Source organism: Lepisosteus oculatus, chromosome 7 (assembly GCF_040954835.1).
Source record: "Lepisosteus oculatus isolate fLepOcu1 chromosome 7, fLepOcu1.hap2, whole genome shotgun sequence".
NCBI classification, from domain to species: domain Eukaryota; kingdom Metazoa; phylum Chordata; class Actinopteri; order Semionotiformes; family Lepisosteidae; genus Lepisosteus; species Lepisosteus oculatus.
In genome coordinates, this window is record NC_090702.1 from 38,092,044 (window position 1) to 38,119,799 (window position 27,756).

Sequence of the window (27,756 nt, forward strand, 5' to 3'; positions counted from 1 at the left end):
ATGTACAGTATAGATAGATAAGACTTAATTGATCCCGAAGGGAAATTGATGTGTATGTATAAATATGTGTGCACCTGAATCTAACAAAACATTACTGTTTTTGATTTCTGTGTGTTGTTTCACTAAAATATCAACATTTTAGCATACAAAAAGCAACATGCATACCTCTTGCCCTGCATCTAGTACACAGAGCTTGGAACACTGCTTCTTGGCATCCATTAGCACATTAAACATGGTGCAAACAGAAGGAGACACTCTGTAATCAGTTGATTTGCTGGCCTTCTGCATCCTGGCATCAAAAGCAGCTTTTGTTCTGAAGAAAATAAAAAGGCCATTTTAAATGGATCTTCTTTTGGGACTAATTAAAAAGATCTCTACCATTCTCTCGAGTGCAACTTAAAAAATGGCAATAACAGAAAAGCAAAAGCAAACTGAGATGAAACCAAAAGAAACAGTGAGTGTTTGTAAAGCAATAACGATTTTTTTAAACTTTATTCCTGGTTAGAGAGGCCATATAAAATGTTTTATAGACCTGATGAGAATAATAAAACTATTAAAATTGAAAACAAATTTGCTATGGTATTTAACAAAATAGTTTTAAACGAACAAAATAGCACTTCTGCTATTTGTGAAATATGCCAATTAATGCCAATTAATGTGTCATAATAAAATCTAACAAAATGTATATATATAATACATGTACAAAGATAAATTTTCTTGACTTAATTTCTCAGTGGAACTACAGTACCATTCATCTCAATGCATTAAGACATTTGTCCCAAACTAGTGATTCCCTCATAGGAGTAATTTGCTGACTGTTTAAGCACTTGCCAATGACGGAATTCAATGAATTATCCTTATATTAGGTTCCACATCACACGAACGTAAGATGTTGAATCACATAAAAGTGAGTCTGAACTGTAGGGTGGATGATTCAAATGCTCAGACCATCACTGGTAAATGATGGCCCATGCCACCCTGGTCTTTTGCACTGGTGAATTGTTATGCTTCATTACAAAACCATAATTATGTAAATATCCCCCTGTCATGTTTCATGGATATTTTCACTCAACCAGTCCATCAAATTGTAATGTTGACCAGTGATTGCAATTTTATGCTGCTTTTAGTCAATGAGCATTGTTTTTTTCAAATTCCAAAAGATAAAGGACATAATCTAGCCATTTGAGGAGTATGAATTTTGGGAGTAGAAATTCTGCATTAGTCTCAGGGAAGCAGTAGTAAACTGTTGTCAGACAAGGTACAAAATTAGCTGGATCATGGCTGAAGAGCTGCTGCACCTCTTTAATGGATTCTACCCTCTGGTACAGATGTTGTAAGCTGATCTTTCAGGGAGCCAATCAGGCAGAAGCTTTACATATATTAAGATGCTTATGGATGATGGTTTCAAAAGTTTCAATAAAGATGTAATTTCTTTTGTAAATTCTATTAACAAGATCCAGCAATCTCACATTATCATGCTTTCAATAATAGAGATTGACTCTGGATTGGTTGCAATAATGCATACAGCATGAATGACACAACAGTCAGACCCCCCAAAACATGGGCCTTCTATACTGTATAGCAGTGGTTCTCAAACTTTTTAGACCAAGTACCACCCCTGATCAAACCAAAGCATCCAAGTACCACCTACAAGTCATGTTCTCATAGGAACCCCAGAAATTCTCAATGACTAACATGAGCGCGCGTGCGTGCACACACTCACATACACATATAATAAATATTATAATAAAAAACTTTATTGATATAGTGCCTTCAAAAGTGGCTTCTCAAAGCGCTTTACAGAAAAAAAAAACAGGAACAACAACAATTACAAATTAACAATAAAAAAGCACCATTTCAGCAAGGGGGGTGAGCCTGTTTAGTTGAGCAAAGCAGATGTGAATTCATTTTTCGAGCCCTGATACAATTCACAACAGAGTCTAACAGATTTTAAATCATCAGGCATTTTCTTGACGGCAAAGGTCTTGCAGTGGATGTTGCAATGCGTCCATTAATTTCTGGAGCAACCTCTCTAATTTGTGCAACTACACCACTGTGTCGGCTTGTCATTGCTCTAGCACCATCTGTACAAACTCTGACGCATTTTATCCAGTCGATGCCATTCTCTCAGATAAATTCATTCAGAAGCTGAAATATGTGCTCTCCTGTAGTTCCTGTTGGTAGCGGCTTACAGAACAGAAAGTCCTCATGGGATGTACCCTCAAACTCGTATCAAACGTAAACGAGCAAATTGGCCAAATCGCCGACATTTACAGACTCATATAATTGCAGTGAAAAGCAACTGCTCATCTTAACGCGCTCTATCAGCGTACTTTTGATATTGTAACGCAACGGGGTTCAGGCGGGTGCCCTTGCTGCATCAAGCCGGCTCTTACACAGTGCCTGTCGGCCGTATGCGTTACACTCTCCCCTGCTTAACTCGCCATCCTCGGCGAAGAGCTATCCCACCCTGCTTCTAACACCAATGTAACGCAATGGCCGACAGGCACTGTGTAAGAGCCGGCTTACCAGAGCGGTGACGTCACCGCCCTTCCCTATTATAGCAGGACCACAGCCACTAGGCTGGGAAGAGATCTCTCTTTAGCTCACCAGGCAGGGTCCCTGTTGAGTGACACGGGAGTCCTGAGTTCGAGCCCCCGACGGTGGGGGGCTGACTTGATGCGGCAAGTGCGCCCACCTGAACTCTATTGCGTTACAATATCATCCACCATATTAATAATTCTCTGAGTGACTGTGTCTTTCAGAGGGGGCAGCAGGTCGAGCTGTTTAGCAGCTTTTTCTCCACACATAATACGTGTCAGCTCTTTTGCCAACGTTAAATAAGGTTCTTTAAAAATAGCTTGGGGCTTACCTGCTTTAGCAATCCACAAGTTTGCATTTTTCCCCATTTCTGTTTCAAGAGTCCATCTCAGAAGTTAAAAGAAGTTTTTATTTAATGCGCATGAGAGTGAAACACAGAGACGCTCGTGTATTTTTCTCAAATTAACCTAGAACAGTTCTTAAATATTTTTCTGTTATCTATCACGCTTTCCTGTGCTCACAAGATTGCCAGCATTCGTAGCACATATTTATATGTTCTCCTGTGCTTACAACATTGGCACTGTTCTAAAATCATGCACATTCTCCTACCTCCCTATATGCTGGAGACAACTTTTTTTAAATACAATTAGTCACTTTCGTTCGTAGCACGCATTTCTGTGCTTTCCTGTGCTTACAAGATTGGCGGTGTTCCAAAATCACGCACATTCTCCTACCTCCCTATTTGCTGGAGATACCTTTTTTTAAAAACAATTGGTCACTTACGTTTGTAGCACACATTCCTATAGAATGGTGTAGAATTACATTGTAGCTCTTGTGTCCTCTTAAGTATAAGCGCTCGCTGTATCGTAGTACGTAGGCTGCGTATTCGTCACGTATTAAAATAGAAAATATGAAAACCCGTCCCGATTTTTCATTGCACACGACAAAGTTCCAGGGTCATATTGGGTACCACCTGGCGGCTCGTGGTACGCATACCATAGTTTGAGAACCACTGCTGTATAGTATGTACAAAATGGAAAAATCAATGCACCATCTTTATGTTGTAAAAATGTGTGAACAACAGCACAATAAATTAAAATGTTATCTTAAAATATTTAAAAAATTGATTGACACTTTAAAAATATATTTGTTTAGATGTGCTATCATGTGTCATATACTTGAGCTAAACTGGGGTATGGAATTGCTGCAAACTGATCAATAAGAAAATATCTTATCTAATAGTTTACTTATGTCTTGGCTATAAACTATTTCTAAAGCAAATAGCTACATTTTTGTTTTGAATATATTGTTAATGAAAACTGAATATCCATCAGTTATCAGAAAACCTTTGTTGTCACAACCTAGCAAGTCTTGTGACACCTACATGTACAAATCAGTGACACCAATTAAACTAGACAGCATGTTTTTTTTTTTGTGGTAGGTGAGAGAGAACCAGCGCATCAGGAAATGACATCAGGAGATGACATCAAAATACAATTTCCAGGAAACAGCAGACATTACAGTATTTGATTAAAAGCTATTAATTATTTACAAAGTAACAACGTTATTTACAGAATTTCTGACCTTTTAACACAGGCTTCGACCATATCACTGGCCATCAGTTTGAGTCGCTGTTCCAAGTGCTGGGCAAACTCAGGTTCTGGCCAATGGAGGTCAAAGACAAACATTTGCAATGCATCCAGTTTCCAAAATAAATCTTCTGATGTTGCTGATCCATTACTATAAATAGATGACAAATTAATATCAGTATTGAAATGACAAATCTAAGATAAAGACATAGATTTGTTTCTATTTCTTCTATGTTAGGCTGATATTTTTCAATCACCATTGTTTATACAGTGTATATATATATACACACTGTGATATAAAATCATAATATGATAGTTTTGATTAACTGGAGACTCTATTTGTACTTATATCCTGTAAACCAATATTTACAGGACATTACTGAGTGCAGCTGTGAAGTTGTGAAAAGAACCATAATTTGGAGGATCACAGTACATAAAACATAACATTAAAATTTTTTTTAAGATCTTAATGAGACATATACATCTTAATTTTCAACAGTGTTAAAAATACATTCAAAACAACATTGTAGTTTTTAACTTAAAATCATTCTAATAATGTAAAACATATGCCTTTGCATTTGTGAAAATACCGTCAAACTGTGCAGAGTTTAAGAGGTGACTGTGTCCCTACTCCTCTTCAACACATGCCATACATTATATCTATAATCGAAAAGCAGATGGCAGGTCTGTTCCGCATTACATATGACGGAGAATTCCTCCAAGAGCATGCTGTCCTAATACTTTTATTCAGATGTATACAGTACTTACACTTTTGACAACTTTGAAACTGTTGTTGTAAAAGTATTGTGAGATTACCTGAGATTATTTGAATCTTGCACAATATAAATAAGTCGACAAGTGAAATCAGGAAAAAATATATTCTTGTATTTAAAGATTTCAGCTTTTTAATGTTACATATGAAATTATAGTGGTTAGCATATGTTTAATTTGTGGCTCTTAATCAGTGTCCACATTTTCTAAATCCTTTTTATTTAGGTTATACATTTCTCATAAATATTCCATACATGGTTTCTAGGAAAAAAATGAAAAGTCCTGATTACAAACACATTTTAGAAAAAAAATACACACAAGACAGTGGTCACTTAGTTTTGGTGAAATTGTAAAGGTTAGAAAAAGATGCACAAGCAACAAAGTGTACAACAAAAAGCTAAAGGGGAAAAGGCGCACCTTTTGCCTTTAAAAGACTGTTCCCTTCACAAATGGTATACCATATAAATAGTTTGGCAATTTACAATGCAATTAAGTCAGTGTGACAATAACTCCCATTCCGGCTAATTAAAAGAAGGTTCTTCACTCAGCCTTCCCAGCTCTGTGGTCCCTCCTGTGCTTTCCTTTCAAGTAACTTGGCTAACACTGTCTCTTCCTTGTCTTCACTTGGTATTCTCAGAGCAGTGATCCCAGTGGGGTAGGGAGCCTCCAAACACTTTGATACATCACATAACACTTCTCTGAAATCTCATGGGCCCTTACCCTAAAAGACTAATAAATAGTCTCCAAACTGTTTATTTCCTCATAATTATACAGTAAATGGACATCGTTCTGCAGACTTCCTGTGCGGAAACTTTAATTCTAAGTATGTAAATATTTTGGAGCTATTTAACTTGGAACAAATGTACAAATCTCATTACATATTAAAAATGTACAGTATGATAAACCTTACAGCATCATACATACAGTATTTAAAAAGGATTATAAAACCTCACAATTAGAATATATATACACAAAGAAACTTCCTGCCACTTCTGTAGGATGACTTTTAAAAATTATACTTTCACATATATGTGCTTTATGTCCTTCTGCATAAACTAGGCAAAAGGAGGAATATGCAGTACTATGAAGGTTGAAAACTTATTTTACTGAATAATGTTTTCATAATGTAATACATTACATATGGTGAAAAATACAATGAAAAATAGGAGTGCACATTAAAATACCACATTGAAGTGAAACATATAACATCAAGATACTGTAGTACCACCAACAGCAAGTAGCACCACTAAAAAAGGTGTTGTGTAGACTATATTTTTCAAACACATGAAAGTCTACCAAAAGGGTGAATTATTACTACTAAAAATCTTAAAATACAGCTCAAGGGAAGACAGTAAAATGAATTAATTGCCATTGTAGAGCATTTTTCATCCCCAAGCACTAAACATGTAGGAGGGGACATGCTTTATCCACCACTGAAATGTGCAACCACCTGGTGCTACCTTTGAGGCCAAAAACTGCTCAAAATATCTAAGCAGCACAAATTACAATTGTCATTTTTCAGCTACTATAACCTATGGTCAGAGCCTTTTGTTACAAAATAATTGGTAAAAAATAAATAACCTTTTTTCTTATTTTAGCAGAATCATGGCAGACAGCTGTTTAAGGATTACATAGTGTTTTAGCTAGTCAGTCGAGCTCTGCACATGCTCAGCTGTCTCCTTGATATCGTGAGGTTTTTTAGTTTTTGCAGTTCTGTTTGGGCAAATTGCATAGGTGAGGGTTTGAGGGTTTGTTTAGTTTTGTTGTTGATGTCCAAATGTTTCCACACTTAAAGGCAACCATAAAGCGATAAAAATGAATTTCTAGAGACATATGACATGGCAGATATACTGTATCAGGTTCCACGTAATGGGAAACCTTTAAGGTTGTCATGAGAGAACATTATTTCATACAATCCCTCCATGAAAAAGGAATGATGTTAATAGTTATCTGCCTCTGAAAAACAACTTCCAGCCTATAGAAAGCATATAAAACCTTAATAATATCCTAAAATTAAAATGTGAATAGAATATCATTTTTGAGAACAAATTAGAAACCTTCTGTTGAAGTTGAAACGAAAACACTTCGAATGGGGACGTTTCATGACTGTGACAGGGCACTGGGAGAGCGTATACTGCCTGAACATGCATGTGGATATAAGGGGGGTGATGTCAGTAGAGTGCAGCTGGCTTCCCTATGCTACGTGTGGAGAGTGATCAGTCCTGATCGACTCAGAGGAGTCTGACCCTAGCGAGCCAGTGAAAGATCAAAGGGTGTCAGCACCAAAGGGTGTCAGCAGCTCATGATTGTGTGCGGGAGAACTGGGCTATGTGATTGGGAAATCCATGTGGCTGTGGAATGATCTACAGTATATGACTGAAGAAGAGACTGTGATGTTTGAGAGAGTAGCAATCTCTGGAATTTCTGTTGGTTTCAGGTTAAAAAAAAGGTGGTTTGAACGTGTGCAGACAATTCTAAATTCTAATTCTACAGTGAAATAAATAAGTACCTGAAGCAATAAAAACATTCCCCAATTGCAAAGCCTCCAGCCTGGATGGATTCAGGATTGAAGTTTATAAATTCCATTGTAAATCCATAGCTCCTTTGTTACTATGTTTATTAGAGAAATCAACAAAGAACAGCATACTCCCAAAATCACTGTACAAAGTGAAAAAACAAATATCTATTTCCTACTCAAAATGGTATGGAGGAGGCAGTCAACACTTAATTTGTCTGTGAAGTTTGTTGAACTTTGATTTGAAAACAGAACCAAAACTATAGCCTGCTACATTAGGTAAACACAGTATTATCCCTTATCAACCCTGATTAGACAGGATTTGTCCCTGATGAGTTTTTGTTCTTTAATGTGTGACAGCTGCTCCACACATATTATAAATGCTGATCATGATAAAAACTCCAGGGCTGCTGTCATATCATAAGATACTATAAAAGATGTCGATCAAGTCAAGTTTCTCCTTTATCACCCTGTTTGACATTTCCCTAGAGCCTCTGGCAATCAGTATAAGAGAGCAGTATTAAAGGTATTAAAGTTTCTAACACAGACCACTATGGTGGCAATGTGCTCCTCTGTCTTTCTGATTTTGTATCTTCCCATCTGTTGAACTTTATTTATTTGGTATGTTATCAGGGTACACTAATAATTGTGAAAGATGGTTTCCGTTCCTAGATTCTTCTATTAATTTCAGAATTTTCCTGCATGTTTTACATCTTCATTTGTTAAGAACTAAGATGAAATTATTGTACCAATAATTATTATTTATAAAATTATTTGTACCAGTACCGGTTACATATGGCAATAAAGTTCAAGTTCAAGTTTAAGTTATGATATTCACCTGAAACTATAAGATGCCTCATACTTCTAAAGCTCATTTGCAAAACCCAAAGAATGCCAAAGGGCTAGATCGTTCTATCTTTTGTCGCTATTATTGGGCTGCAAATGCAAATTTTATTATGAATAGAAGTATGCCTGTATGGTTAGGCATGGAAGCTCAAATCACTACTAAAACCTCTCTCACTGCTCTTCTTTTTTTGTAAAATTGTATCTCTGCATAAGATGGCAAACAAAAGTATTACTCTAAGGAACACTCTGAGAACGCTAAATCAGGTTAAATAAGTGTACAAATTACCCTAAAGGTCAGGTTCTGCTCCAGTTTGTGCCAATCATGCCTTTACTCAACAACATTTATAGAATTGAAGGATAAAGAACTGATTACGATTAAAGTTTTGTATACAATATAAGTCAACAATTAGCATTATTTATAATAAATAATAAACTTTATTTTATATAGCCCCTTTAAAGGTGGCTTCTCAAAGCGCTTTACAGAATTTCAACAACAATAGATAAAAAGAATACATAAGATAAAACAATTACAATATACAGAGGAGACTGAGGATGGTGGTACTACAAAAAGCAGAGGGGTGAAGAATGGAACAGTTAAGTAAAGGCTTTTCTAAAGAAGAAGGTTTTGAGTCTGGATTTTAATGAGTTTAGAGAAGGTGACTCTCTGATATCCTTGGGCAGAGAGTTCCAGAGCTTGAGGGCATAACAGGAGAAGGCCCATACAATGTAGACGGGCTGGGGGGACAGTAAGGAGACCAGAATTTGAAGAGCGAAGGTTGCGAGGTGGGGAGTAGGGCAATAATAGTTCAGACAGGTGTTGAGGTGCCAAGCCATGCAGAGCCTTATAGGTGAGCATGAGGATTTTAAAGTCAACATGGAATTTTACAGGAAGCCAGTGCAAGGACTCCAGTTTAGTCAGTTAAAAGAGAAATTTGGCCTTGCACAAAGCACTTTTTATTATTTACAGGTCAGACACTTTGTTGATCAAAATGTGCCCCCATATGAAAATCTCATCAGAGTTGATCTGTTCTACGATCTTGAACAACAACCTGCCAGCACCACATCACACAATACAGTACATGGTCTTATTTCATCTCATTTAGTCCAAAGCCAAGCTGAACAAGATATCCTTCACTTTCCCCATTATGTAACAAGCATACTCACACACTTCTTCAGTCTGTGTCCCAAGTTACATAAATTATTGGTAGAAATATTCCAGTGGTACACAAAAGTGTTTGGGAAGAATGTTCTTATCTCAACAAGAAAATTCTAAAAAGCCATAAGGCTATGCTATTTGTTCATGTCTGACTGTTTGCTTTAATGTTTGTATGTTTTTTAGTTTTTATCTGTCTTGTTAAAAATTTCAAAACTTCTTAAATAATATACTTAAAAAGTACTTCAAGAGGGCCATACAAATCATAACTATCTTTATAGTGTTCAGTTGTCCATATCGTTTCTGTGAGAGGAAGGCATCGGAATTATGGTTTGTCATGCAAGATTGCTGTTATTTAGTTGCTAAAATGAAGGTGGCTGAACGCAGGCTTTGATAGAGAAGTAGTAGACCATTCCTCAAGAAGCAGGTCTAGACAGATCAAGAGTATATACAGTAGTACCAAGAGTCTGCAGTACCAGAAGAGGCTATACAGTACATTATATTAATGGTAGTTAAATGACATTCTTCAAAATTGATTTTTTGTACAATATTGTTATTAATTTTTTAATTATTCCATATCGAAATATTCCTAAACTGAAGTTTTCTCCTTTAATTATTTTGTGTAGGGTTTAAGATAATAAATTCCCATTTATTAGTCTCATTAAAAATGCAACTCATGAGCACAAGAGCAATCTTTTTCTTTAATTTCTCAGTGCAATCACCCTTCATCTAAATGCACATAGCACATCTGTCCTGTCTTGTCAATTCTGACAACAAATTCCTGATAATAGAAATCTTAAGATTACTCCTTCAAAAAATCATTGGTGACCTTTAATGAGTCAGTATCTTAAAATCAAGTACCACGCAGCACATATTTCATATGCTGGAACAAATAATATTCACTCGGGGCAAAATCCAGGCTTTGGAGTGGATGATTCAACTGCTCAAACCTACACTTGTGAATGGTGGCCTATGAAAACATGTGCTTATTTTTTAACAAAGCTTTTTATTTTTAAAATACAGTAAAATTAGCTCATAATAAAAGTCGAAGATCACTTTTCAGTGCAATCACTCAAAGGGGGAAAAGAGGTTAATTAAAATGATTGTTAATAAAAGCGTCCGAGCATGATATCGCAGTTTTTGCACTAGTGGAATGTAACATATTGTAGGTACTGTATATAGTACTTTCATACTGTAGGTATACTTTGTAGGTTTTGTTCTATAAGAACAAAATCTACAAATGAATAATATCCAAGTGCAATCTATGGATATCTCAGTCTCCATCCAACCTTGTAAGATGGATTTTTCTCCACAGTTCAACTCTATAAAAGTTATCATGCCTGAAAAGTCAATAGTAATTAGGAAGCTGTCATTAAAAAGGAACAGTTGGAGGATCAGTAGCACTGTCACACCACAGAGCACTTTTGGAAATATATGACTGATATATAAGTGCTCTTTCCTGAAATATTACTAGGCAGGTGATTAATCTCTGTGACAGACGTTTTGGAGGTGCTGGTATGGTTTTATGAAAATTCTATGAAAAGCTAAAATGGATTAGATTAATATCCTATTCTGCTTCTTAATCAGGACTACCATTCAGTTTATCTGTGTGATAGTTCTCTATTTCATATATAGGTAACTGAGAAGGAGCGAATTATAAACAAATGAAATAGTGAAATAGAGCAGAGACAAGACTTCTTGTGGTGACTGATGAACTAAAGAGGTCTGCCAATGTGAGGGAAATTAAAGACATTATACAGTACATGTATATTGCAACTTTACAGGCGCAAAGGCATGAGTAGTGTCTGAAACATATCCTTCCAATCCTAAAATATGCACAAGCTATTTAACATCACAGATGGCAGTATAAACTCTGTGAGTAGGTAAAAAACTGAGAACCTGAAAAACTTTAAAGGGTTAAAAGAAGGAAGCCATGACTAAAAATATGCCTTCTGAAAGCCCATGTGGGGTTTAAAACAAAGCATATGAGTGATCCTGCAAAATGTAGCAAAGGGTGTTGTGGTCAGACAGGACAAAAGTGGAACATTGTGTTCTAAACTCAAGGTATTTACATGTGATGAAAACCCAATATAGTGCATCACTTAGCATCATCCCTCATCAGCAAGAACTGCAAAGTTTGTCAGGACTGATGGGAACATACATAAAGCAAATGACTGGCAATCTTAGAGGACAACCAACTTTTGAACCAAAACTTTGACAAACATTTTGTTTTCAACAGGACAATGATCTGAAACACCAGGCCAAAACAACCCAGAATGGCCTAAGAATAAGAAAGTGAATGCCCTGGCTGATCCACTCAAACTCCTGACTTGAATCCCATTGTGAGTCTCTGAATAGACATGAAAACTGAAGTCCATAAGTGATCTCTAAGCAACTTTAAGGGAACTTGAGCAAATCTGCCAAGAAGGAAAACATTACACTTAACCTGTATGCAAAGTATTGGAAACTTAACCAAAAAGACTTGCAGTTGTAATTGCTGCCTGAAGTGCTTCTACCAAAATGCCTGAATACATATTCAACAACTGTATTTTGTTTTCTCTTAAGTTTCTGCTGGTATGTACTGTAATTTATTTTATTCTCAAAATTCTAATTCTTTGACCATTCACATTTTAAAAAATGTGTATCTGTGATTTTGTCATTTCAGAAAATGGGATACCATAGGTAGGATCAGAATACTTATTTAAGACCCTATATCACCCTTGGACGTCTTTGACTGTTTTCAAATTTTGGACTTCATTAAGCTACAGGGCAAAAATATTAAAATGACAAAAATTACATAAAATAGTTTTGTTTTCACTGAGGATGGGGTTTTCAGTCATGTTTTAACTATATCACTTTAACTATATCAAGTGATATCATATCACTTAAAATCCTAACTGTTTTAGATTTTTTGGTCTCCAGTTTCACACTATGGTTTTTACTAGTTTCTGAATACACACATTTTTCAAGACAAACAATTATTCTTTGTTTTGAATAATTCATTTTTCTGTTGAAAACATTAGACTTACAGTTCAAATAAGTACTGTAGATTAGTTGATACTGAAATCTTGAAATGCCATATAGTGCTTCCTATTGTATGCAGATTTCAGATGTTTATACTATATATAGCATCAGGAGGAAAAAATACAAAGTAAAACTCCACTCATCAAAATTAACAAAGCACTGAACAACACCAATCCACCGGAGACAACAAACAAGGCATGCACTGATAGCATGCATATAAAGGTTGCATTTTTGACACTGAATAATACACACGTGTTGTCATATAAAGGAGCCATCCAGGATGGTGCAGAAAAGCTAGGTATTTGAGGAAGATTAAGAGGCAGACTTGGAACTTTTGGTAGAGGCACATTTGGAAGATTGTTGGTAATTGTCCTGCATAGAAAAATAAATAGCATAGCAACATAAATCCGAATGAGGAACCATGTGTAATAATTAAAAATCTATACAAATGTATTTATCTAAATTTAAGTTGCAATGAAATAAGAAAATATGAAAACTATTTAGATATATTTTATGTACATGTAGATAATAAATCTGTAGAATTGTCCAAAAACAGTTAGTTTTACCCATAATCTTAAAGTACAACTGTAAAAAAGCACAACAAAAATCATTTTTTTTTACTTAATATTAAAGAAATCTGTGAATATTGTCATTTTTAGAACTGATATAGAGAGATTTTAAATTCTTAAATTCTATTTTTTCTCATTTCAATAGAAGCACCTTATGCCTTTATAAGACTGAAAAATAAAATAACATAACATTGCCAAATGGCACAGGAGCATTATCTCCTGTGAATATTGGCATTACAGTGTAACACATCAAAAGGTTTAACAGAAAACAACACACAAAAGTTAAAAATGATTAATTGTTTCACCTCTTTAGGAAATTATTGTTCTTGCTTTCCTAAATAATGGTATGGGCACTAATGAATATGGAAAGAACAGTTGAACAGTACTGTGGTAGAATTAAGGAGAACTGCAAAGCATACAATTTTAGAGTTAAATGTTTATAAATGGCTTACTTGACTGGCTGCCATGTTTCCTGTTCAAATCCTCTGTGAATAGATTGTGCGATAGAAGACTCCATGAGATCAATGTAGCGGATAACCAGAGGAATGAAAATGTCCTGCAAATGCTTATGAAATGTTCCGTTACACAGGTAAGCTGCCAAAGGAAAAAAAAGGAATAAAAAGATTAAACTCAATTGGAATGCATAGCAGCTGGATGGGGGTTAATTCTATTCACTTAAGACATGCGGCAATAGAATAAGAGTAACAGCAAGATCTAATTTTAGCACCAACAATACTGTTACCCTTTAATACAACTGGGGGGACTATAGTAAGAAGTATAAAGAACCTTTCTCAAAGCTATAAGAGCAGTGTCTACAGTTGGAACTTAAAGAGGAACTGCAGTTCCAATTTCTGAGATCGGTTATTAAATCTTGGTAACAAAATAATGTAATAGAAAAAATTCAAATTAAGCACAAAATCGTTAACTTTGTGAAAGAACTATAAGTTGCCATGGTGTCGCAAACTTCGAAATCATGCACCAAGCATTCAAGTTCCCACGATTTGCGACATGATTCAGCCCTTCTTGCCCACTAGTTCTTCTAGTCACTGGTCTCTGTAATAACTAATGTAATTTGATGTATGAGCGAATAAGTACAAGTTGTTCAGTGGACATTTCACCACAGAAATGTTCTTAAGTGTTCTGCAAGCAGTTAATAAGTAAGTGGTATTTTTCAGCACAACCGTGTTGAAATCAAAAACAATATTTCTATTGGATTTAATGAGATCTATTCACAAGCTTGCTTTTTTACAATGTCACAGAGCTGCACACGGACGTTTTGTTGCCTCATTCTGAATTGCAGAACATGGCGGTGCGCATACCTGGAAATGTGGTCTATTTTGTGGTGTAAATTGGAGGTTTTACAAGTTACTGTGTGCATTTTACTTTTTATTGTTGTTTGAAATACACCCATCAAAACTGATTCTTTCTAACCCCAAGATATGACAATAGCATTACAGTTCCTCTTTAAACCCACAAGCACCCTTTGTTTTTATACCATATGTTAACTAAATTGACAAATGGAATGCATTGAGCAAGGCAGATCATATAATTTCTTACAGAGTGTGACATTATTTTACATATCATGCCAAAGTGGCAGCTCTAAAGAGTCAAAGTAATAAAGCATCAATTACTTTTTGGAGTTATTAATTGTCTTTGGGACTGCACAAATTATACATTCAACTTCATTTAACATTCAATATAATGCATAAAACGGAATCTTCAAAAAAATGAAACAGTATTGCAGTAGTTGTGTCACATGCCAGGACTTTTAGGACACAGTTGCTGGGTTTGGTTGGGCTTTGTGAGTAGTGATGTGTGCTTCCTTATGAAAATAAAGGTTTGATCTCAGGTGGTGGTAGCTATAGCATCCAGCTCTCATCAGAAGGCATCCCCCATCTCAACTTCCACCACCCCTTCCACCACGTATAAGGAGCTGTCCCTTCACAGTCTTGTTGTTAGAGAACGAGAGCTGTGAGTGTGACTTTCATCACCATTCATTTGTTTTTAAGTGATTTTTTGGTGTAAGGTTTTGTTACTTTCCCTCTGATTAACCATGGTATTTTGAGCACAACTAACCTTAATTGCCTAAATATTGCCTCAGGACTCTCTAAAGTGTCATGTTTCATCACAATGCATTCCAAAATTTAAAATGTAATTTATGCTTTTCTTTCTTATGTCAAAGAATACCTAGCTGCATTACACACGGAGAGAACCTTACATGCCTACTGTATGTAATCATTAAGATACTAACTTGTTTTCTATAATATACAGAATGGTATCTAAAATGATAAACTACTGACAACAGTAGACAATGTGCCTTTGAGGAAGACAAAATAAAGAGGACTCTTGATGACAGACCTTGTAATTTCCTAAGAGTCCATGCAGTTCACATTCAATGCAAAGCCAAGAATGAAGTGAATTAGAGTATGTTTATTCAGAAGGACACTCCACAAATGCTAATCCTGCCTTTATGTAACTCTGAAAACTAATATTTTATGTAAATATTGAAAAGATTATAAAAAGCTAGAAGAGCAATGCATCACTCCATGTTTATATCTCATGAACAGGTGTCTGTTTTGTTTGCAGTCTTTATTATACATTTAACAATTCTGTAAAATTTCAGAAGTTCCTGAAATTCAGCAGTTCATTCGATTAATTCATATTTAAAGCCTTAATATACACCTGAAATGAGCTCAATGGGGCCATAATTAAAAACAGAATGTTTTTTATCTCCAAAACTAAAATACAACAATGTTAATGGTTTGAAAATACCACATTTATCAACTCTGTGCACCTAAAAGCTTTAATTGTTGATATAAATGACAACAAGAATTTAAGGAAAAAAGACAAAAATTGGGATCTTTCCCATAATGGAGCACTGTGAACTTTTTGAATATTTCATAATCAACACATAAAAAAAACACATAAAATATTATTTACACATGATTTGTAGACATACATCATGGCACTTCTAGTCTGGAATGAGTTACTTTAAAAAAATAGTTTAAAACCAATACAGAATAGCAAATAACCTTTAGAATCAAATCTACAAAGTTAAGAGACAATTATTTTAGTAAAACAATGCTCTCAGCGTGAAAATTAAAATGCCTACTTGATAAATGTAGAGGTACCATAATAATTGTTAGCAGAAGATTTAATTTTACAAATAGATAAAAGGTACAAATACGTGAGTTTTCAGTGACTGTATAACTGATAATTCATGATAATTAGAAGATACTTGATGTGAAAAACAATAAAGGTTTAAAATAGCAGCTTCCAGGTGTCAAGGAGAAGGAGAATGATATGAATGAAAAAGACACCATTATAAGCAACAGAAAGAAAAACACTGGATATGGTAAACTTTTGGAGAAGTTAATAAATCAGAAATTAATTATCAGAGGAGCAATGAAGAAAAATGAAGCATGTAGCACACCTATGGCAAGAAACCCTAAAAAAAGAGATGTGTCTCATAATGGATTATCAAGAGTACACAACAATCATATGTAACAGCAAAAATAAAACCAGATGTGAAAGAGAAATTGAGAAACTGGGACACCAGTCTCAGAAGACATTCATGACTACAGATCTACAGTGCCTAGAATAAAATTGAACTTCAAAGGTAAAAATGGAAATGTCATAGTTTTGCTATGATAGTCATCTTTTAATGAAAAAAAGTTTTATGTAAGGATCCAATAGGACATTTATAGTAAATAATTCCATAGCTCTAAAACCAAAAAATGATATATGAATTAAACAAACAATGAATAATTAATGTACAGTGTATGGGATGTGAAAAAGTAAGAAACCAGTAGTTTCATTAGCTCAGTTAAGAGAATAATTAGAATCAGGTGTTTAAATAATTATGTAGATCTTGGTGGCTGAGTTTGGATGGCCCCACCTGATTAGAAATGTAGTGACTTTAGAAGAATCTATGGCTACTTCATTTCTTAAATGTTAATTTACTTCACTGACACTGTTATCCAATGCAAGTCCAGAATCCAGAGAACTAACCAGTACTCCACACAATTGCAGCTATGATTGTGTAAAATTACACAATGCAAAATCACCAAAATAATATAAATATGGATGTTCAAATAAATCGAATAGCTGTTGATAAAGTATGTACAATATAAATTAAAGTTTGGAAAACAACATCTAAATTTAAGGCAGCAAGGTCTATTGCTTCATAAAGTTGTAAAGTTACAGATGAAACTAAGAAGATAGGCTTGAATTTCAAACCCATTTCCAAATCACAAAGTTATTGTTTTTACAACAGCTGAATATTGTCCTTTCTTTTATTTTCATCACTTTTGTTGCCTGTCAGCTCATTTTGTAAAAATGTGAAGTTAATTTAGGATCTGATTTTTTGCCGTGGATTTATTGAGAAAGACAAATGAAAATATGCTGGAAGACATTAGTGTTGAGATACTCCCTGTGGGATTTTCACCTTTTCATTTCCTAATGAGTTTGTTCTGATAATGAGCGGTGACTTTAGCAGTCACTCTGGGCTCTATTATGACTAATTTAACTCCACTTCACTCTCCCTGTTAATTATTAACACTAGCCTTTTTATCCTCCTGAGGTGGTATCTTGTTTTTACAACTTTTTAATGTCCTTAATATATATGTGCATACATATATACTGTGCATTTATACAGTAAATTAGAAACAAAAAAAATCTAGGAACACATTTAATTACAATCTCTAGTTTGTGGTAAGCCACACTCACCATTACTAGGAGTATTCACAAATAACTTGTAAACACAGGCTTTAAATATCTCTGTTAATTAAAGAATACAGTAAGTGTAGAGCATGACTCACCAATGGTGTGATCACTGCTGCTGGCTGTAGAACTTAGCTTTACATGTAACAGCTAAGCTTTGCCCAGTATATTTTTTATTTACCGTATTATAAACTAATCCTGATATGAGCTCTTTGAATTCTAATATACAGTACTACATGAATACAAAACTAAGACCTCAGTCAGACATATAATTTCAAACATTATTAGTTTTTGCAGAACATTATGCGTGCAAACTTTCATACATTTAATTGATATTACATATTTGTGGTGCACATAAGTGAAAGTAAATACAGTATGTTAATATTTTCAATCTGTTATATTCCTCTTCACATCAATAGAATGACTGCAATTCACTTTTAGGTATATCTCACATCTTCAAAGATGTTCTATCACTGATTATTCTGATTGACACATATTTTCAAGATAAGGAGTGAAACCCTGTTTGATCCCCAGAACTCTCTAGCATATTTATATTCTTAAGAAAATCCCTTCTGTTTAAGTGTTGTGCTTTTCAACAAAGGGTACTCTGTTAAAGACCTATCGTATTTCAGGCTCATTTCTTGCCATGGCCTACAAAGGCGCTCTAAAAAATTAAGTCACAATTAAGTCCTTGAACTAAAACAAACTTCTAGCACCTGAACAATCTGGTATTCTGCCAACATACAGCACAATAAAACTGCACTTATAGGCCTGGATGACATTCCTGGTTTCTTTTAAGCTGTTCACATGTAATTAAACGCATTTGAAATAGCAAAGCAGATTTTTTTTTTAAATATAGCGGTGACTCAGCTACGCTACTTGGAAATAAAGACATAAATACACTCTGCATGCTACTGCAGGGTGATACAATGTATACAATCACAATTACTACACAAATAGGCCAATTATAAATAGTCAAAGGAATCAATAAGAGACCATATTAAGGTAGCATATTTCTGTTACTTAAAAGCATAAGAAAGGTTACAAAATGAGAGGTGGCCATTTGGTCCGGGTAGCCTATTATAGTTAGTAGCTACTGTAGTTGATCTAAGGATTTCATCCAGTCACTTCTTGAAAGAAGCCAGGGTAGTACAGTAGCTTCTACAAAAAAAGCCTTTCAAACTAAACATCTAATTTATTTACATCAGATGTATTAATTGCTACAAGTTGTACTGATTGTTAATTCATTTGATAAAATGATAAATTAAAGAAAGCAATGTTCTTCCAAACAATGATTTAAAATCCATTGTTAACTCAATACAACAAAGAGAAACATTTCAAGCTACTAAATTCTGGTGTCCTACTTCACTGTCAAATTCTGTATATTGTATATAACATTAAAATCAATGTGACAATTACTTGTCAGGCAAAAAAAAAACTTTTCAAGCAGGACAAAAGCTCACTTGATCTTGATCATCCAAATCAATATGGACCTTGAAAATGGGCCTTCCAATTTTTCTGGTTGCTTTTTAAATTTTAAACAGGAAGTTTCAACAGGGGAAAACAGGCTTTAAAAATGTGCAATATGCAGCACACTTTTTAAAAAACTGAATCCCTATCTGTGTTGGTAATCCGAATTATTATTTTCTCTAAAGGTGTATTTAAAGTACTTAAATCTACTCAAATTTGTTGGCCTCAAATGCTAAAAACCACATTTACACATAGATAGTAACACAATTTTGTGTTTATGGAGAGGTGAAAGACCCTGTTTCCATCCATCCATATTCTAATCCACTAATCCAGTACAGGGTCATGGGGGAAGCTGGAGCATATCCCTATCAAGCAACAGGCATAAAGCCAGATCTGCCTCGGAGGGGATGCTAGTCCATCGACAGACACAGGCATGCACACACTCACACTAAGGATAATTTTTACAGAAGCCAATTCACCTACCAGCATGTCTTTGGACTGTGGGAGGAAACCGGAGCACCCAGAAGGAGCCCATGCAAACACAGAGAGAACATACAAACTCCACGCAGATAGCACCCAGGAATTGAACCCATGCCATAGTGCTGCAAGGCAGCAATGTTATAAAGCTAAAGCTATGGAAAAAAAAATATTGATCATCTGTATAATACAGTTTTCACATTAAAAGCAACAATATCTACCAATTCATTTGTGAACTGAAAACGTGATTATGTAATTAACGCATCATCTACTGATTAATTGTAAAATATTCCTGCATAATGAAGAACCAACCACTCCCTTTTGCCCCTAAACATTCTCATAATATCTTTCTGTTCTCGTTACCCTAATTTTCCTGTTGTCTCTTTAATTGTCCAACACACATGAAAAGGGATCCACAACTGAAAGGTTTTTTTTCTATTTTATTCTGTTGGACACAAAATTAAGCTTTGCTTGTTTTACTAACCTGCTTCCTTTACAACTCCTTTAACTTAAGCATGACACACATTTAAGGAAATACAGGGTTATTCAAAAAATTTAAAAAACATAAAAATACACAGTATGTCCATCAAAACAAAAGCTTTTTTTTACCCCATTCATTAAACCATTGTCAGGATAAATAACATGAAAGTCATGTTATATTGGTAAGTTAAAAGTGTTGGAAAAACAACCTAACTAGCAAGTAGACAATAAAGGTTAGTATGCATATAAAAGTCTCCAAGCCTGATGACGGAGCTGATTGTAGACTGCTTTGTGGTAATGGCTTGTGGAATTATAATTAACACAGCAGAAAGGCAAAAAGCCAACAATCTCCTCTCAGTAGCATATTATTTTAAGACAAGAGTTTGTAAAAAGACAGAATTTTTTTCTGAAGTTTATATAAAACAAAGAAAACAGATCTGACTTTTATTTATGCAGTGATGGTCACAACCAGCCATGTAAATGTGATTTGAAAACTGTGAAAGGGTATTACCATTTAAAAATCAATAAACAGCATGTTAAATTAATACAGTGGTGCACTGTCATCCTAATTGTTTAATGGAACTGGTATGTAACCATACCAAACTATACCAAAATCCCTGATAATTTCACCAAACATTCAGAATTCTAATTAGAACATGAGAACATATGAAACATTACAAGAGATGGCTAATAGGTCGGAGAATCTCATTCAGATGATTCAATCTTAGACAACATAGTATAAATTGTGTATATAACTGGCAAAATCTGACATAACAGAAATGAAAGATTAAAAACTATTATTATTCTTTTTTCAATTGCTTAAAAATTCTGAAAAAAAAAAGTGCTACAGAAAAACAGCTGTCCGGTATGGGGAAAAGGTTTTACACCACAATAAAGCACCATCTGAAGGCAAAATAGGACATAAGATAGCTCAACCAAATACCTCAAGAGCTCGACTGCAATTAAAGTGGAAACCACAATATAAATTAGGCAACAAAATAAGTAACATCACAATAAAAAATACAATTTTAAATAAATTATGTTATAGAAAACGTGCTGAAGACTCAATATAAAACATACTGTAAATTAAGGCAGTGCTCTCGAGTATTATTGCTGTATTTTGCAAATGATCAATAGTATTGAAAACAGGCACGTTTAAGAGACAGATTTAAAAGGGATAGATTACAGTAACAAATGCAAACAGTAAAAACAATGGAAATATCAAATCTTACATAAACATGGAATAGAGGCCAGCAAGTAATTGCATAGATGATGCAGCACAATCCCACCAGGTTTTGCTCTTTGTTTCCTTGTCCAGCTCCTGACAAAGATTTATCTTTATCTTGTTTCAGGATTAGAAAAAAAGAAATGATCATTCTATAGGTAAAAACTACAGCCCTTTTCTCCTGACAACAACCTTAACTATCTTAGTCAAGGTAACTCGTACCCATATTGCCTATATTAATTTACAGGTTAATTACAGGTGGTATGCAATTGAATGCATTTCCTCAGACTGCAAAATTGTTTGTGGTTTGAAAATAGGGAATACAGATAAGAGATTAATGCTCAGGCTGGTTCTCAACCTGTGGCCTGCAACGTCTGACTCCTTTATAATAAATTACATTTGTTTGCAGTCGATAAAAAAATAGGTAGATATCACAGCTCCACTAAGAGTGTGTTCTAGTCACGTAAAACCGTTTCTGAACAGATTCACTGGTGATCAGATTAATTTTCATTAATCTTTAATTTCAATAAAGTGCTGCACGTAGGCTATAATGCACGTCACTAGAACACACTTTCATATTGCCTTCACCGACATACGTCTGAGTGCAAAGAATAGCCCGCTCACAGCAGGGTTGCCTAGCCTAGTAGCCTGCTAGTTTGTATAAAAAAGGAAAGAAAAATTGATAAGTTTGTTGTGAGGTGAGGTGAAAAATGACATGGGCCAGAGGAAGAAAATGTCAACCAAACAAATAATAATAATAATAGCTTACACTTATATAGCGCTTTTCTGGACACTCCACTCAAAGCGCTCTACAGGTAATGGGGACTTCCCTCCACCAACACCAATTTGCAGCATCCATCTGGATGATGCGACGGCAGCCATAGTGCGCCAGAATGCTCACCACACATCAGCTATCAGTGGGGAGGAGAGCAGAGTAATGAAGCCAGTTCATAGATGGGGATTATTAGGAGGCCATGATTGGTAAGGGCCAATGGGAAATTTGGCCAGGACACTGGGCGCTTGCAAAATGTACCATGTAAAAATACCTTTTGATACTACTCACAAGAACTTTGACAAGCAATACCCATCTGATTCAAGTGACAGGTCTCTCAAGATTACTAATCTGCTATTGCCGAGCGGAAAATCATGCGAGCTACTTTTAAAGCATCCCAGGCGGTGACGCTAGCCATGTTCACAATTTCATGGCTACTCACTAAACATTGTAAACCATTCAGTGATGGTGAACTAGTAAAGAACTGTTTTCTTGAATCACAATGTCTCTTTGAGGACTTGAGCAACAAGAGCGAGATAATTTGCAGGATAAAAGGTTTACAGCTAAGCAATGACAGCTACGCGACGAATTGCAGAAATGTCTGAAAACTTGACAGCACAGCTCTGAGTGTAGCTTCAGACAAATCTATGGATATTAGGGACGTGGCTCAGCTTTGCATTTGGGTCAGATGTGTGAATTCGGAAACGTTTTAAATTACTGAAGATTTACTGTCATTGAAATCACTCCGTGAACGAACTAGGGGTGAGGACATTCACAGAGCAATCAGTGAAGCTTGCAAAGACATGACTATACCGTCATCCTCCGTGGTCTCCGTCACAACTGATGGTGCACCTTCAATGGCTGGTAAACACAAGGGACTTGTCGCTGAAATGAGAAAGGACTCTTCTGACTTGTTAGCCTTTCACTGCATTGTGCACCAGCAACCCAAAGGATACCTTACAAGGGTTATGGACACTTCATCCAAGCATGGCCACTAATGCACTACCATTTTGTGACATTACTGAAAGAAATGAATGCTGCCTATGGAGACATCATTCTGCACAGCGAAGTCCGATGGCTAAGCCTGGGCAAGGTCCTTAACAGATTTCTCACATCACTTCTAAAGATTGACCACATTCTCAATGATAATGGCGAGGGAGAGAGATTTCCAGAGTTGAAAGACAAGCAATGGAAAACTAATCTGGCATTTCTTACTGACCTCATGGCTCATCTGAACAGGCTGAACCTGCAATTGCAAGGTGAAGGGAAACATGTCGATGACTTGTTGTGCTGCTTTGAAAGTTTCAAAATGAAGCTAGAACTGCATGCTACACAATTGAAAGAGTGTGATTTAACTCATTTACCACTGTTGAATGCGACATGTGAGGAGGTTAAATTTGCCGGACATTTTTTCAGAGAACCATTCACTTTCCCTGTGGAAAAAATGAAGGAATTGGCTGAAACTTTCAATTTGCCCCACCACGTACTTGAGGACAAACTAATGCACATGCTGGAGGGAAGTCCTATGCCACCCAACTCTTGTCTTCCATTTCAGAATTGTAGCAAACCATTCCAGAATTTATGACTATTAAGTGCAAAAATATTGTTCATATTTGCATCGACATACATTTGTGGATGTACCTTCTCTGCAATGTGCCGCATCAAGTCACACTTCCATGCATGCTTGAGAAGCTTTCACCTGGAATCTCAACTTCATTGATCAGTCACACAATTAGAGCGTGAATTTGGTTTCCTTCAGGCAGCATCAAGTATCCCATTAATGTGAGTACTATACTGTCAGAGTTAAGAATGTTATCATTATCCCTCCTCTTAAGGGCGCTCCGACCCTTTCGTATTTTAGTTAATTATATGGATCTGCCTCCTGTTTTGTCTGTTATTATTTAAGCTTGGTGCTCTCGCTATTCTTGACTCAGCACGGGAGATGGACACCCAGAAACCCACCTACCAGTGGGTCCAGGAGAGACCCTACAGTATAGGCTTCATCACAGCGTCCTGACCATCTGAGACCGGGGCTCGGAGCACCTGGCCTCGTTACCCTGGTTTAACTCTTTGTTCCTGTTCCGGATCCCGTTCTGGATTTTAATCTTCGTATATCTTGGATGGTTTTCCCATTACCTGGACAATGGACTGTGCCCTGGAATTCCCCCTTTAACTGTTTGGACTTGTTTGCCTGCGCCACGCCCCCCGAGCACCCTTTGCAAGCAAAGTGCTTTTGAAGTTACACAGCTGATGAAAGACTTCCATCCAATACATCCTGTTTCTCAAGAAACTTTGTGTACTACACCATGACTTTTCCAACCTCTCTCTTATATATATACAAACACATGGTCAATAGCTATTACGCACGAAGATAAGGTAAGCCTAGTAGTGTTTAATATATGCGGCCTGCGAGACTTGCTTTTAGCCATGGTTGCGGTAGACAAATGCAGAATATTACAATCAGGGTTTTAAAATATAAATAACTACAGATATAATTAACTACATTAAATACAGAACCACGGAATTTAAAGAGGCATGTTGAAACATCATTTAAATCTTTTAGCCAGCATGAGAAAGCATAACAAAATCAAACAGAATATTAGCATACATAGCTAAAATTAAATAATTTAAATCAAGGGATTTAAAAATTGCAATGCACTAAAAAGCCCTAATTTAGAACACTGTGCACAGGTTTGTTCACCACATTAAATATACTATATTGCTGCTCTGAGAAACAAGACACAGTACATTACTGGGCTTTAAGGAATGTCCTACACTGGCGGGTACCTTTATAGTCTTGAACAGAGAAGACTACGAGGATACCTGATACAGGTATAAAAAATGCTCAAATGAATCACAAAGATTATCTAAAGATTACAGAATCAACAGTAACACACAAACCAGAACATACAATTGAAAACTATGTAAAAGTGCTTTTAAAACTGAGAACAGGAGGCACCTCTTTACACAAATATGCCAGTTTGGAAAGAGCTACCTAGCCATGCTGATGAAGCAGATATCTTGACTTATTTCAAGAAATGACTGGATTAGATCCTTGGATCTATTAGTTACTACCAAAAGAGCTAGATAGGCTGAAAGGCCTCCTCTCATATGGAAGAGTTCTTATGTCCTTAATTATCAGCAATTAAAAGTGGTCCAAGGTTTCACAACAATATTTTGCAGACACAACAACTATAATTCTATACAGGTGCACATCAATAAGATTAAATGGAATAACAACATTTTTTTATTATTATTATTGAAAAGCCTATAATACTATTGCTATCTGCAGAGGATAGGATATTTTCTGCCCTTATAAAAGCCATTGATTGACACAAATGTTTATATATCAATTTCAGTGTAAGCAAATTAAGGAAAAGAAGAGCTTTGACAGTATTGACTGCCATCATGGTAGTACAACCACCATGCTATTTATGAACTGATTAAAAGACAAAAGAGATGGTAGCAGTTGTTACAACCATGGCAAAACAGTTGTTAAATTTCATGAATAATTCCCACAGTAATTTGTTTGTATAGCAATACTGAATGTCACTTTATGTGTCCTAGATTTATTTCAAGCACAAATACATGACAGGGATTATTTGACAGATAACTCAATATGGTGACAAGTGAACACCTCAAGCCAAAGGCAAAGTTATTAAATGTCAAACAAAGCTAGTAGAAGAATCATTTCCCTGACATATTACTGCTTGCATCTGACATTAATTACAGTGATTTAGCTGTTTTAACTCTTGACTTTGGTGTTAATTATTGTAATTCCAGGGGAAGACCAAAGAGTGTTCACCTTTTACTAACAAGCTTTGTTTTCTGTTGTGGCATGAAAGTTAATTAGCTCAATTATTATTGAAAAAAAAATCTCACAAAGTTCTGGACACATTTCAGGGATATACACAATGAAAAAGCAACTTACGGTCGAGTCTCAGGAAGTTATTGAGGAGCTGGAAGAGTGGAAAGCTATCCCAGGAGTCTTGAGGTTGGGCTTCAAGACAGGCATCCATGTCAACAGCATATAGGGACCAGAATATTTCAGCATGCTCTGCCATTAATTCTGGCCACCAAGCAAAGGCCTAGGAGAAACAATAATTATATCAGACATATTAAGTGCTGAACAGCATGGATAAACCCCCACAAAACATATGGTTCAGAATAGTTTTGAAAATAATAACTCTATTGCTAACAGCATGTTAGCAATAGCATCTCATTCTAACTCCTTAATGTTAGTCTTTCTCAGAAAGGCTCTCGTTCAGCAGACAAGCTGGTAAAAGCCTGTTTATCTGCTTTTGGTTCAAGTGCAGCCAGGTGTTATAGTACTTACTGTATTTTTCAAGTGAGATCAGGTCACTTGGGAGGAAATCCAAATCACCATATTACTATGAATATGACAGAACAAACAATTCCCACTTGAAGTACATTTTTGATCCCATTTCCATGATTTTGTAAATAGAGGAGTTTCTTTTGTGAATATCTAAATTGGACAGTTAGTGTAAAATTAAAGTTTTTCAAATTAGCAGGTGACATCACACCTGAAGAAGGCTCCACGGCTGAAACTTTGTGTTTTCTTTCTTCTCTTTTCAGCATGGAATAAACCTATTACTTGTTCCTTTGCAGCCTATGCATGCTGACGCAGCTACCCACCTGAACTATATAATCACATACTGTATACTGTATACCTTAAAATGAAGTTGACAAAAGCACTTATTTACAGCAAACCTAAGAGGTCAAAATAAAAAGAATGTATTCATTTTAATCACAGGGATGATTAATAAACAAACTAAGCCTAACCTCAATACATTAATAATTATTTTACTTAACTTAAAGACTTACTGTTAAGAAAAAAATATGTGTGAATGAACTAAGAATAAAGGTTTTGAAGCGATCTTAAAAATATAAGTTATTTGTAACTAACTGTAATTTTCCAAAATCCTCAAGTTGTTGCAAATATATTCGCCAGGAGAAAAAAAATAAATTATTCAAAATTACTATAATGAATATATGATGAAAATCTAATGGGCAAAAATCAAGTTTCAATCCTCCATTGAAAAAAAAACCACAAAAAGAAGGTGTTTGCAGTTGTCGTAATAACATACAGTACATACAGAAAGGTTACAAATACTTTTCCCACTGAATACTTGAAGAAGCCTCATGATAACTTTTTTATAGTCAAGTGAACCACAAACAGAACATTTTTTCCTAGGAAAGGTGAGGAGAATAATTTGAAGAAAACATCTTCATACTACTTGTTAGATATCAGGAAGGCTGTGTGATGGTGTTGGCTTGGATTTCATCCCCAAATGTGTCACGATCGTTACTCCTCCTCTTAAGGGCGCTCCAGCCCTTCCTCGTTCTGTCCCATTCCCCACACCTGTTCCTTATTCCAGCCCCTCTTTAGTTCCACCTTTAAAGCCAGACGCAGGCGATTGCTCGGGGCTTCTCATTGATTTCCGTGTCATGAGAGCCCGGGGTCCTGCCGCGTCTGGCTCCGTTATGGTTTTAGTTTCCTGTTCCTGATTCCCTGCCCCGCCGGTCCCGACCCGGTTCTGGTTTTAACTATGGATGGATCCCCTGGTCTTGGACTAAACCT

General features: G+C 35.7%; 1 protein-coding gene across 10 annotated transcripts in view; it reads right to left on the bottom strand.

Moving 5' to 3' along the window:
• The window catches only part of cadps2 (Ca++-dependent secretion activator 2), a 275,041-nt gene that overhangs the window by 31,174 nt on the left and 216,111 nt on the right, over window positions 1-27,756 (bottom strand). For 5 of the 10 annotated variants that reach the window (XM_069192478.1, XM_069192475.1, XM_069192474.1 and 2 more), the window contains 6 exons: window positions 26,086-26,242; window positions 22,968-23,039; window positions 13,461-13,602; window positions 12,692-12,811; window positions 4,126-4,281; window positions 166-313 (listed from right to left, as the gene is read on the bottom strand). In XM_069192478.1, coding sequence (XP_069048579.1) covers window positions 166-313; window positions 4,126-4,281; window positions 12,692-12,811; window positions 13,461-13,602; window positions 22,968-23,039; window positions 26,086-26,242 — 795 coding nt within the window. The remainder of the gene's footprint in view (window positions 1-165; window positions 314-4,125; window positions 4,282-12,691; window positions 12,812-13,460; window positions 13,603-22,967; window positions 23,040-26,085; window positions 26,243-27,756) is intronic. The other 5 variants (XM_015352518.2, XM_069192476.1, XM_015352524.2 and 2 more) reach the window with 3 other exon arrangements.